General features: G+C 38.4%; 2 protein-coding genes across 5 annotated transcripts in view; one reads left to right on the forward strand and one right to left on the reverse strand.

Moving 5' to 3' along the window:
- LOC124605286 (mitochondrial ornithine transporter 1-like) overlaps positions 1–1323 on the reverse strand; it is a 94883-nt gene extending 93560 nt beyond the window's left edge. The window contains exon 1 of one of the 3 annotated variants that reach the window (XR_006978630.1): positions 1216–1323. The gene's annotated coding sequence lies outside the window, so the exon portion shown is untranslated. Of the gene's footprint in view, positions 1–1178 lie in introns of all 3 variants that reach the window. The other 2 variants (XM_047136864.1, XM_047136865.1) reach the window with 2 other exon arrangements.
- The window catches only part of LOC124605287 (glycerol-3-phosphate phosphatase-like), a 76655-nt gene continuing 63577 nt past the window's right edge, over positions 937–14014 (forward strand). The window contains exons 1-2 of one of the 2 annotated variants that reach the window (XM_047136867.1): positions 937–1596; positions 2429–2543. In XM_047136867.1, coding sequence (XP_046992823.1) covers positions 2444–2543 — 100 coding nt within the window. In that variant the 5' untranslated portion in view covers positions 937–1596; positions 2429–2443. Of the gene's footprint in view, positions 1624–2428; positions 2544–14014 lie in introns of both variants that reach the window. The other variant, XM_047136866.1, reaches the window with a different exon arrangement.

Below are 14014 nucleotides of genomic sequence, written 5' to 3' on the forward strand. Positions count from 1 at the left end.
TGCAGTTGATTTCAATTAGGAAATGTTACCTATAAATATAGTTCATAAATGGCTTAAGAGTTAAATGATATGGTAAACTATGTGATTAAAGATAAAAGTTTTAACAAGAAAAAGCATCCCTCATTCCATATATGCTACGCCAGTTATGTTTCAATGTGTTTAGTTTCTCCTTTAGCACGTTCAGATCAGTTTCTTACTAACTTAGCATTAAGTCTCCACAGCTATCAATTTCATCACCAATATTGGAATTTTCCCTAAATTTGTTAAACTGCTCTTTTCACATCACTCGTCTTTGATTAGCAACAGTAATTAGAGCGTTTTCTCCTTTACGAAATTTTTCTTTCCTGCCCGGCATATATTATATTTTGGACGCGCATGTCAATAGGAATGATGCATCTTTTCCTCTTATAGAATATTTCTTTACAGTCCGACATATTTTCCCTTTTGGACACTACAATGTACAGAAATTATTAATACTGTAAAATATTTGATATAAGAATATTAACAAAATTGCAGTTAAAGAGAGGTATTCTCCGACTTTCATAAATTTGCGACATAACCAGATACTTGTTCAGAAAGTAAACCGGTCGTTACATTACATTAAAAACTTTCGAATACTTTACGATAATTCATAATTCGTTGCACTGAATATAAATGTGTTTTATGATAAAAGGTATAAATTGTATATGCAACGATTAATGCTTGATTTAAACATTTCTGCCCGTACAGTTCCACTTCCTCTTTATGTTTGACAGATCGCGATTATCTGGTTAAGTTTAAACATTTGGCACAACTTTTACACACAGACGACATATTATAGTGTTCGCCTAGTACACAACGTAAACTGTGAAATATTTCCCATATGGATTCACTATTCTCAAGACTGCAGCTACAATATGTCTAGCACCATTTTGATGATTATTGTTGTTGTTGTTGTTGTTAAACTTCTACAGCGGTATTGACTGTCCAGTGTCCTGGCAATGTAGAAGCATGCAACCAACCGCGAAAACAATCTCGGACTGGCCAGTGACAAACGACTGTCACGTCCACAAATTATTTTATTAAAACAATGTGCTGGTTTTTAATAAATATTTCAGCTTTTCTCAGAAACACGAATAATTACAACAGACAAGCAGACGCTCGTTACACTCAAAATGACGAGACAAAAACATGTGTCTCGGAGTTGCAAAATTCAGTAGTTGTATGTCAGCTTACATGTGACCTGGCTCCTTCTTCTGTATAACAGTCATTTCTGAAAAACCAATGAACAAACGCATTTAGAAGTAGTTCTGTGTGTTATCTTAAGTGTGGGATCGAGAAGGTCATGTCAGTCGTGACGTCAGCCGACGTCATGAAATTATCTTGTAAACGGCGTCCGGTCGTGCTCCTCCTTTCGGATCTTCACCTTGAGCTGTTTGAGAATAAATGAAACTGCAAAATGAAAATTCCCTTATCTCCTGCCCCATCTCCCTTACTACCGCCAAATATGTTTCGCCATAAAAACGCTGAGTACGCACTGTACCGACTGAAGCGATATTTTACAGGAGAGTGTTAACTTCTACGACGTATGCCGTGGAGAAACATAGTACATCAGCCGTAAGTGTGCATCTGTAAGACGAAGAGGTAATAAGACAAACATGGAATGCAAGCACAACAGATTTTGAAGAAACTGACATGGGAACGTGCAAGTACAGATGTAGCACAAAAACAATCTTTAACATTACACATGGACAACTAAAAGATTATTGGAATATGTCTCTTTTAAATGTTTTAACAGATCCTACTAATGTTTGCAGATTCTGTTTAGTAGAGCCTGAACAGTAGAACTACTTGTAGCATTAATCACAACTTGAAAGAAAGGAACAGATGATCACTAAGGCTACATCATTCACATAGTGTAGTACAAAAAGATCCCACAGTTTCACCAATAACAAATAGCTAGTTACTAGACTGTCAGCTTTCCACCTTCCAGCATTAATCTATCGTTTGGTCTCTCCATGCTATCCAGATGCCATTGTTCTGAAGTAATTTACATTAATCAACTATCTTCACAATGTACAGTATACTTTTTAAATGTTTCCTTTCTCTGGGAAAGAACAAAAATCATTCTCTGCATCTATTACACCTGTGTACCAACCAAGTTATAGGATATTTCACAATGTTTTAAATCAAGATATTCTCCACACTTTAGGATATAAACCTTCCCCTCACATGTCATTTCATTGTTAATATTTATCTCATTTAGTGATACAAGCAGCATGCAGTTGTATGCTTATAAATGTACATTGTTTTACTTTGGTATTTTCATTTGTGTGTCCTATAAGTTCTTTTGTAAATCATACTTCCAAGTGTGTTAATTTTCCCCATTTTGTTGTTGATGTACACATTAATTCTGTGTGTAGTAATTTCAATATTTGCTATAACACAGTTATATTCCACCACAATGGCACCAAGACAACAGATTCCAGATTTGTCATCCTTCAGCAGTAAAGAAGTGGCAGCATTTGTCAGTTCATTTGATACAGTTCTGACCGACTGTGATGGTGAGTAAAATTTGTCTGCTGGAACTGCAAACAGTCCTTTACCCTCCTAACAACAGCTATAATAATTGAAGATAACAGTAGTAATAAGACAGGTATGATGTGAATGAAAGCACTTTACAAGAACTGTTTCAGTCAAACAATAATTACACTTTTTCAGTAGTGGCACAAACTAGGTGCTTTACAAATTTTGTGTATTGCATTTTCGTTTTGTTGTATTCTTTTGTATTTCTTAGGCTACATTTTTTTCTGTCACCTCTTCCGTACTTTATCTTCAAACTGACCTAATATTGAATTGGCCTAGCTGCTTTGTTGCAATGAAATTTTCCAAACTTCTGTCTTACACAAATCTATACATACATATACACTTCAGCGAAACATTTTGTTGAGCATATGAGAATGGAACTTAGGAAATTATTTGGTAATATGAAATGTTGAAATATGGCTATGATTTAGAAGTAGTCCCGCACTTGGCTGCATCATATTTGATTTGTATTCTATCTGAGTCCACCAGGTAAGAGGTTTATTGTACAGCTAATGACTGTAAGGTACCTCTGTAGCTGAGTGGTCAGCATAGGTAGCTGCCTTATGGAGGACCTGGGTTTGATTCCTGGTACTGCCAAGGATTTTTCCTTGGTGGGAAGACTAGCACAGGGTAACTCAGTATTGTCATGCTAATAGAGGAGCTACTTGACTGAATAGTAGCAGCTCAAATGTCTGGAAAGTCTGCAAAATGGCCGGGAGAGTGGTGTGCTAACCACAAGTCCGTCCATACTGCATTTGCATCATGCCACTAGGCAGAGGATGACACAGTTGCCCGTAGATATCCATTGGGCCTTCGCGGCCTGGTGCAGAGCCTGTTTTTGAATGACTGAAAGTGCTTTGTAAGGTCGAAACACTACCACGTGATTTCAGTAATTTCTAAAATATAAACAAAGCTTTTCACATTTTATTTTTCCAGTTCATTTTCTGTAAGACAGAACTGCAGTACATCTATGAATGTAATTGAAGAAACTATTAGCAGGATAAAACAATATGGTTTTGACAGAATCAGATATATCAGGGAACTAGTTTTTAATGTGTTTAATACAAGTATGGAGCATGGAATGTTAGATCCCTTAATCATGCATGTAGATTATAAAATTTGAAAAGAAAAATAGATAGGTTGAAGTTAGATATAATGGGAATTAGTGAAGTTCAGTGGCAGGAGGATCAGGACTTTCTGATGAGGTGAATACAGTAATATTATGAAAAGGGTAGTTGCTGCTCATCATGTAGCAGAGATGCTGAGTTGAAGATAGGCACAACAAAGCAATTTCAGAAAATGAGCTTTTGGCCAACAAGTCTTTCACTGGAAATACACACACACACACACACACACACAAAAAAAGCACAACTCACACACACATGACCGCAGTCTCTGGCTGCTGAGTGTGACCACACCAGCCAGTGACTGTGGTCATGAGTGTGTGAGTTGAGTTTGCGTGAGTGTATGTGTGTATGTTGTCTATTTCCAATGAAGGCCTTTTGTTGTGCCTGTCTGCGACTCAGTGCCAGTGGGTAGCAACTATCCTTTTCATAATATTGTTACATTCCATCCTGGATTTTCCGGAAATTTTATTGTGATGGTGGACTGGAATTGGATGTTAAGGAAGGGAAGGAAAAATTGTAGGTGATGGTGGACTGGAATTTGATGTTAAGGAAGGGAAGGAAAAATTGTAGGTGAATATGGACTGGGGCAAAGGAATGAAAGAGGAAACTACTTGGTAGAATTTTGCATAGAGCGTAAGTTAATCATCACTAACACTTGGTTTAAGAATCATCAAATAAGGTTGTATATGTGGAAGAGATCTGGAGGCACCGGAAGGTTTCAGATTGATTTATGATATCATGATAAGGCATAGATTTTTGAAACCAGATTTTAAATTGTAAGACATTTCCAGGGGCAGATGTGAACTTTGCCACAATTTTTGGTTATGAACTGTAAATTAAAAGTAAAAAAATTGGAAAAAGGTAGGAAATTAAGGAGATGGGACCTGAATAAGTTTAACCAGAGGTTGTTGAGAGTTTCACTAGGAGCATTAGGCAACAATTGACTAAAACAGGGGAAAGGAATACAGTAGAAGATGAATGGGCAGCTTTGAGATATGGAATAGTGGAAGCAGCAGAGGATCTAGTAGGTAAAAAGACAAGGACTAATAGAAATGCTTGGATAGCTCAGGAGATACTGAATTTAATTGGTGAAAGGAGAAAATATAAAAATGTTGCAAATGAAGCAGGCAAAACAGAATACAAATGTCTTAAAAAACTGAAACTCACAGGAAGTGCAGCAATGCTGAGCAGGAATGGCCAGAGGACAAATGTAAGGATTTAGAAGCATATTTTACTAGGGGAAAGATAGATACCACCTACAGGAAAATCAAAGAGGCCTTTGGAGAAAAGAGAAGCAGCTGTATGAATATCAAGCAAAGAAGGGAAAGCTGAAAGGTGGAAGGAGTATATTGAAAGTCTATTCAAGGGAGATGAATTTGAAGGCCATATTATAGAAATGGAAGAGGATGTAGATGAAGATGAGGTGGGAGATATGATACTGTGAGAAGAATTTGACAACGATGAAAGGACTAATCCAAGCAAGATGCTAGGGGTAGAAACATTCCATCAGAACTACTGATAGCCCTAGAGAGCCAGCCATGAAAAAACTCTTCCACCCAGTTTGCAAAATGGATGAGACAGGCAAAATATCCTCATATTTCCAGAAGAATGTAATATTTACAATTCCAAAGCAAGCAGGTTCTGACAGGTGTGAATATTACTGAACTATCAGTTTGATAAGCCATGGTTGCAAAATACTAGCATGAATTCTTTACAGAAGAATGGCAGGTATTCCAGTCAACATTGTCAAAACCTTTCTCAGAGTCTAAAAATGCTATAAATGTTGGTTTACCTTGCCTTAACTTATCTTCTAAGACAAGTTGTTGAGTCAGTATTGCCTTACATGTTCCTACATTTCTCCAAGGTCAGCTTCTAAAATGGAACAGGCAAACTGGAATACAGCCACCTAAAAGTGAGAGTGACATGAAGTGCATAGTAGAACATTAGGAATGGCTAAAGGAGAAATGCAAAGCTGTAGAAGCATGCATATCTATGGGTAAGATAGAGGCCATTTATAGAAAAATTAAAGAAACATCTGAAGAAAAGATGTATTAACATCAAGAACTCAAATGACAAGTGAGTACAGGGCAAAGAAGGGAAGACTGAAGGATGGGAGACATATGTAGAAGAGTATAAACAAAAGAGACTTGGTGACAGTATCGTGGAAGAGGAAGAATGAGTGGATGAAGATAGGAGTCATGATGGGATACTGTGAGAATAATGTGACAAAGCACTGAAAGACCTGACCAAAAATAATGCATCTGGGGTAAATGGCATTCCCTTGGAATTATTTAGATCTTTGGCTGAATAGCTACTACTACTTGTAGTTTTGAAAACATGTTTAATTGAGGGTGCTGGCCTCCCATCCAACCTGCAGTGTTTCCCTCACAGCATACCAAAACTGTTACTCCCCTTATACAGGATACATAACAGAGACAAAATATCCCCAGACTTCAAGAAGGGTGTAATAATTCCATAGCAAAGAAGGCAGATGCTGATAAGTGTATTACTGAACCATCAGTTTAATAACTCACGATTGTAAAATACTGATACAGATCTTCTACAGAAGGCTGGAATAACTAGTATAATCCAACCTCGGACCTGGCGTTCTTGTGGTAAAGTGCATCCCTAGCAACCAAGAAGTCGTGAGATCAAATCCCAGTTGAACCATGGAAATTTTCAATGTGCCTTTAATCTAGTCTTCACCTCTCAAAAATATGAGGAGTCACCAGGAAAGACACATGATTCAGCTTCCACTTTAAACTGTAGGTCCCCCTTCCCTAGTTTGCTAACCTGTTCAGATCTGGGACACACAAGTCACCATAGTGGCATCCAATTGAAAGAACTGCTCCCAGCCATTAAGCCACCTGGGAGAAGACAATTTTGAGTCCTAGAGAAATGAAGTAACATGAAGGAATACTTGTCCTATAACTTATATTAGGAGAAATGTTGCACAAAGGCAAACTCACATTTGCCAATGTTGACTGGTTAATTTATCCATGATACTTGAAGACATACAGCAACCAACAACTTTTGACATAATTTTATTTATGCCAAGACACTTTTCAGGTTTTCACACATCTTCAGCTTCTTCTTCTTCTTGTTTCAAATGAGCCTATTTTGGACCATGCTTGTTCAACTGTTGGGCTTTAATCTTTGCCAAGTACTGTCACATCTTCTGCTGATGTAATTCCTTCCTTTTTTCTGTCCAGAGAGTACCTTTCCTTCGGGGCTTTTCCTGAAATCCTCAGGCTTCCTTCAAAGTACGTCTCACAGACTGTCTGTTCTGGAGATCAGTTATTCCCAGTTCTTTAATGTCCTTTTCAGTTACAATCAGCCAAGTGGTGCAAACCTTCTTATTTTGCCAGAAGGTGAACAGACGGTTGGTCAATTTGTTTGGAGGCAATCTTGCAGCATGGCTATAGAAAGCTACCCTTCTTTTTCTTTCACGGTCAGAGAGCCTCTGAATATGCTTGTAGAGCTCCGAGTTATGTCATCTCCTGAATTCTCCATCTTCTTCTACCAGGCCTAGGATCTTCCTGAGGATTCATTATTAGTACATTTATGTCAACTGAATTTTTAATGCTGTAGCAGTAAAAATGCTGACTGGGATACATTCTTTGAAATTCTGGAATTATCACAAATAAATGAATGAAGGATACAAGGCAAGATTGCATTCCATCCCCATGTTATTCAATATGTACATTGAGCATGCAGTAAAAGAAGCATAGGAGGAATGTGGAAAGGGAATTAAAATTCAGGGAGAAGATATAAAAGCTTTAAGGTTTGCTTATGACATTGTAATTCCATGAAAAATGGCAAAGGACTTTGAAGATCAGCTGAACAGAATGGATAGTGAAATGAAGTAACATATGAAGGAATACTTGTCCTATAACTTATATTAGGAGAAATGTTGCACAAAGGCAAACTCACAATTATGGCAGTCTCAGATTTAATAAATGCATTTGCCAATGTTGACTGGTTAATTTATCCATGATACTTGAAGACATACAGCAACCAACAACTTTTGACATAATTTTATTTATGCCAAGACACTTTTCAGGTTTTCACACATCTTCAGCTTCTTCTTCTTCTTGTTTCAAATGGACCTATTTCGGACCATGCTTGTTCAACTGTTGGGCTGTAATCTTTGCCAAGTACTGTCACATCTTCTGCTGATGTAATTCCTTCCTTTCTTCTGTCCAGAGAGTACCTTTCCTTCAGGCCTTTGCCTGAAATCCTCAGGCTTCCTTCAAAGTACATCTCACAGACTGTCTGTTCTGGAGATCAGTTATTCCCAGTTCGTTAATGTCCTTTTCAGTTTCAATCAGCCAAGTGGTGCAAACCTTCTTATTTTGCCAGAAGGTGAACAGACGGTTGGTCAATTCGTTTGGAGGCAATCTTGCAATGTGCTCAAATTAAGTTCAGATGATTCTGAAGAAATTATATTAAGAAACCAGACATTAAAAGTAGTAGATGACATTTGCTGCTTTAGCATCAAAATAATCAGCAAAGACAGAATTAAAGAGGACATAAAATGTTAAAATGTAGACTGGCAATAGGTAGAAAAGATTTCTTGTAACAGATAAATTTATTAAAACAGAACAAATTTAAGTGTTAGGAAGCCTTATCTGAAAGCAATCATTTGAACTGTAACCTTATATGGAAGCAAAACATAAATAATAAATCATACAGACAAGAGGAGAGGAGAAGTGGTGTTACCAAAGAATACTGAAGATCAAATGAGTGTGTGGCGTAGAGCGCCATAAAAATTGATATTTGTTCTGTGCGTAAGTGTGCTATCTTTGAGGAGAGGGCTTTGGAGAGCATGTTGGACGCTAACGGCAGTTAGCCTCCGGACTTGTATCTGTGTAGATGCTAAGTGTGAATAAATCTGTATATGAGAGAATTCTAGTTGTTTACCTACAACTATACCATATACAGAAGGATGTAGGTTGCAGTAGGTACTGGGAGATGAAAAAGCTTGCACAGGATAGAGTAGCATGGAGAGCTGCATCAAACCAGTCTCAGGACTGAAGACCACAACAACAACATACCATATTCCCTCAAGTGCATCAACTAACTTATGAAAAGGTACTGAATTGGATTGAGAAGAAAAGATCCTTAAAACTCAACTCGACTGAAAGGTGGAAGAAGTGGTTGATAGGGCATGTCCTGAGGCATCAAGAAATAATTAATTTGGTAATCAAAGGAACTCTGAGGGATAAAACTTGTAGGGGAGATCAACATTTCAGTACATTAAAAAATTCAAATTGAGGCAGCATGCAGTAGTTACAAAGATACAAAAAATAATTTCAATAATTGTCTAGCATGAAGAGCTGCAATAGACCACTTTTCAGACTGATGAATTTTTCTTCTTCTTGTTATTCGTATTCTTCTAGACGTCTCTATGCTTCAATGCTGATCTCACATGTTGTCTCCAAATGTTTCACAGCTTGGTGGATATGATAACAATACAAATTTACATGCTCTTCTCCCAAACCAATGAATAAAATGCATAAATTATTTGTGACAATCTTATGAGAAGGATAGACTGCTACTCACCATATAATGGAGATGTTGAGTCACAGACAGACACAACAAAAAGACACTAAACAAGTGAGCTTTCAGCCAAAAGGCCTGCTTCTGAATTAGACAACACACACACACACACACACACACACACACACACACACACACACACACAAGACCATTGTCTCTGGCTGCCGAGTTCAATGGTTGAGTGTGTGTGTGTGTGTGTGTGTGTGTGAGAGAGAGAGAGAGAGAGAGTTATGCTTTTGTGAATGTGTTTTTGAATTTGTCTACTTTAGAAGAAACCCTTTTGTTTAGCATCTTTTTGTTGTACCTGTCTGTGACTCAATGTCTCCACTATATGGTGAGTAGCAATCTATCCTTTTCATAAGATCTGTCATAATTCCATCCTGGATTCCCATTGTTTAAATTATTTATGATTTACATGATGAAAAGTACTATAAAGTATGATAAAATAATGGCCCTTTATCTCCTTGGTTGTGCCCAGTGAAGGCAAAACACTCATTTTAAAGTTAAAGAAGATTCATGCAAAGGAATATTTGATGTACACATTTTATAAATTTAAATGAATTAAGTGACTGCTCTCTTGCTCAGTGATAACTTCAGTTGAGTTAAGAATTTAAGGCAATGACAACCAAGCTTGTCTCAGAGAGAAGTAAGCAGTTGCTTATTTGAAAATAAATTATTTCAGGAAGCTAATAAAATCACATTAACTTTCATGAAGGATAAGCATGCTTGGAGCAGGGATGAATATATAAGCTCTGTATATTATTTGATGGATGTGAATTCATAATAATGAATACTACAGAGAATTAACAGTATAAAAATAATGGCAAGTAGAACAGCTGAAATTACCCACAAAAACTGTGAGATAACTAAGAGACAAATACCTGTAACAAAATACTAAATTTTAAGCTGTGTGAAAACAGTTTGTTTCTTCTGGGACTTGAGACAAAATACACAGAAATGAAGGGTTGAAAATCTTAAGCAACCAAGCAGATAATTTTTAACTTCTGATTAAGAGAAACCTACAAGTGACAAGAACTGAATGATTATTTCTTTACTCACATTCTCAGTATCATATACTATAAGGATGCCTATGCATATGTTTTAATTTCTTTTTTTTTTTTTTCTTCATTATTTTTTCATATGGAATAAAGTCTTACAGTGGTTATCAGTGGGTATCACAGAATTTGTATTCAGGAGAGACTATGTTCAAGTGCCAATCTGATTACCTTCATTTATGTGATCATGCTTTTGTGGAGATGCATTACAGTGTGTGTGGGTTCACCAACCATCTGCTTCAGCAGATCACAACAGCAGATGACATAAATCAGCCATGAGCAAAACGGACTAAGTAGGGGAATCTCTCTGCCATGCACTGCCTTGCTGTAGCCCATGGGTTTCCCAGAGAGAAGCATGTGACCATTACTTCCCACACCAACACAAAATGTCTGACATACTCATCCAAGTGAGTTAGTGTTATGTAGTGAGTGTCTTTCGTGCTGTGTGGATATGAAGATGGGAATTGTCACCAGGTGCAGTAATAGTATTCTGACCATGTATGGTTGCAAAGCAGATGATGCTGGTGAGTGTGCATCATACGCTTAGGCTGAATGGTGTTTGTAGACATCTACAAAAGAGCTTGCTGAGCCCTAGTGGCAGAACGATAGAATATTGTGCACATGAGCCAATTTTAGATTTATGTTTTCCATGCTGTCCCCTGCCATGTCACAGGATCAGTGGACTACGTTAGCATCATACAATTTTAAGTAATGATTTTATCATAGTGCATAGTGTGCCACATGTCTGTTGATTGCGGTATCTACCATGTGCATACCTGTAAGTTTTCTTTTCTTGTATTTGCTAAGTATGGAACAGCTGTGAATAATTTTTGATATTTATGATTCTTTGCCTGCCACTCACTGAAACCTACAGTTCTGTGTGGCTACTGTGTGCAAAATGTGTCTGTTTTTATTGCTATGCAATTTTACTATGTTAATGTCCTGTGTTAATTTTTACATAATTGTGCCCTGTTCCCATAAAGGAACTGGAAAACCAAGAGTACTTTCTGTGCTCTGTTTGCTTTATTTTTCACTAACTCCCATACATACTGGTGTACTATAGGGCCATATGTGCAAGGAATTTCTCACAGTTTGCCTAAATTTCTACAAGCTAATGCAAGGACAATTTCCTCAACCAGATTATGTGCAGTTCCCTATCCCCTTCTTGCCCATTTTGAGCAAACTCACTGTGTCTAATGACCTTACTTTCACAAGGACACTGAACCTTGACTTACCTGAAAAATTAATTCCTTTCCTTTCCTTTTGTGAGATGAGCAAACAAACTGCATCAAAAACTCTGGGCTCAATTTTATCTATATTACAGCATAATTTTGTTTTAAAATCAGCTTTTGGCCCTGTGAAACCAGTCATGTGATCTATAGGTTAAGCTGAAACCACTATGCTGCATTCTATGTGGGCATGACAACCAACAGGCTGTCTGAAACTTCCTGGCAGATTAAAACTGTGTGCTGGACCGAGACTCAAACTCGGGACCTTTGCCTTTTGCGGGCAAGTGCTCTACCAACTGAGCTACCCAAGCATGAGTCACGCCCCATCCTCAACTTTTCTGAACTGCGCAGGTGGGAACTCTCCCTTCTTCTTCTTCTTCTTCTTCTTCTTCTTCTTCTTCGTCTTTTTGTGTTACGACCTCTGTAGGGCCACAGGTAGCCCCTTCGTGGACTGCATTTTCCTCTTCTTCTCCCAGAACCTCTGAACCTCTTCATTCTTTCTCTTCTTCTCTCCTGCTCTTCTTCTGAGATCTTCAATTTCCATTTCTCCTGGCGGCTCCACTGGTGACATTCTAATCTTTTCCTGTATTCTTCTCTGTCACTGATCTCCGGCATATTTGTCAGTGTATATTTGTTCCTCCAATTTTCCTTTCCTTCGACCTTGATCCCCAATTCCAACCAGTCCTTCTGAAGTTCAACAATCCACTTGGTTCCTGTCTTTTCCCTTGCCCTCCCTGTTGTTTCCCACACTCTCTTCGTCATTCTGTCTCATCCTAACTACATGCCCAGCAAACCTTGCCCTTTTGAGTCTGATTTCCCCGGATATTGTTCTCATGTTCCGGTACAGTTCTTCCCTAGGTCTTTGCATCCACCACTTTTGGGACCTAATATTTTTCTCAGTGTTTTTCTCTCTCCTTTCTCTAGTTGTTCTGCCTCATTTCTTCCTAGTGTCATCGTCTCAGCAGCATATAATACTGCATTCCTCACTGTTGCCTTGTAGTGGTTTATCTTTGCCTCTGTGGATATATTCTTTTTATTGTATATCTCTCTCATCATGCAGAAGGCTGACCTCATCTTCTATATCCTCTCTGTTATTCCCTCCTTGCTCCTGTTCCTTTCTGTTATAAATTCTCCGGGTATTTAAATTTGTCCACCATTTGCACAGTGCCTTCCGGTGTTTCCCAGTCTGCAATGGTGTTTAATGTCTTTGTCTTGTTATAGGCTATCCTAAGTCCCACCTTTCTGGCTACCTTACTTAAGTTGTCGAGCTGTGTCTTTGCGTCTTCTTCTGTCTCACTTACTATTGCTATGTCATCTGCAAAGGCTAGGCAGTCCACTTGAGCCCTGTTGCCCTTTTTGTAGCCCACATGGGTCTTTGATATTCCCATTTCCTCATTTATTGCTCTCCACTGCCTGATCACTTCGTCCAGTGCTATATTGAACAACAATGGTGACAATCCATCTCCCCGTTTAACACCAGTCTTGATCTCAAATTCTTGTGACAGTGCTCCTCTGAATCTCATCCTGCTTTTGTGTCTGTCAAAATTTCTTTTATGAGTTCTTGTGTAGTTCCATCAAGTCCTCTGTTCTTCAGGATCCTAATAAGAGTCTGTCTGTCGATGGAGTCATATGCCTTTGTGAAGTCCACAAACTCTCCCTGCAATATATCCTAAATTCTCGTAACCCTCCTGGCCTCAACCTTCATTAGTCATTGTCCTACCCATCTAGCCCCTTCCCTGTTCCCATTCCAGCACTACACCGCCCTCTATTTCACCAATGCACGCAGTTTGTTTACTTCTCTCCTTGAAAATCTTTAGCAACTGATCAGATCACTTTGAACTTCTGATTAAGAGCCCTCCATGTCACCTCCCCAACTGCACCCAGGTACCCTACCCTCTCTCCACCTCATCCCTGCTCACTTCCACAAGCAACACTTTACCATCACCTACCCCTACCCTGGTATCCCTCCCTGTCCCGACCCCAGCCTCCTCCTTAAACCCTCCCCCCCCCCCCCCCCCCCGGTTGCTTCTCCTATCATGCACGTAGTCCGGCTTCAGCTAGCAGAGTCTGTGGTCATGTGTGTGTGAGTTGCATTTGTGTGAGAGAGTGTGTGTGTATGTTGTCATTTTCAACAAATGCCTTGTTGACGGAAAGCTCACTTTCCAGTAGTCTTTTTATTGTGCCCATCTGTGATTGAGCATCTTTGCTATATGGTGAGTAGCAACTATCCTTTTCATAATAATATTGTTACATTTTCCATTCTTTTATTTTACAGGATAATTTGAACTTTTCCAGTCAGTTCAACTATCTGTTCTCAGTTTCATATCTTGTTTACAATATATTAAAATTATGCAACTGTACTGAAAGAAAGTACAGTAGACTCTCGGCTATCTAGCTCATGAGTACCCAGCCTTCACGCTATCCAGCCTACTTTATTGATATCATAATAATGTACTGGGCTGTAAGGATGTTGATG

The sequence above is a fragment of the Schistocerca americana genome, chromosome 3, assembly GCF_021461395.2.
Source record: "Schistocerca americana isolate TAMUIC-IGC-003095 chromosome 3, iqSchAmer2.1, whole genome shotgun sequence".
NCBI classification, from domain to species: Eukaryota; Metazoa; Arthropoda; class Insecta; order Orthoptera; family Acrididae; genus Schistocerca; species Schistocerca americana.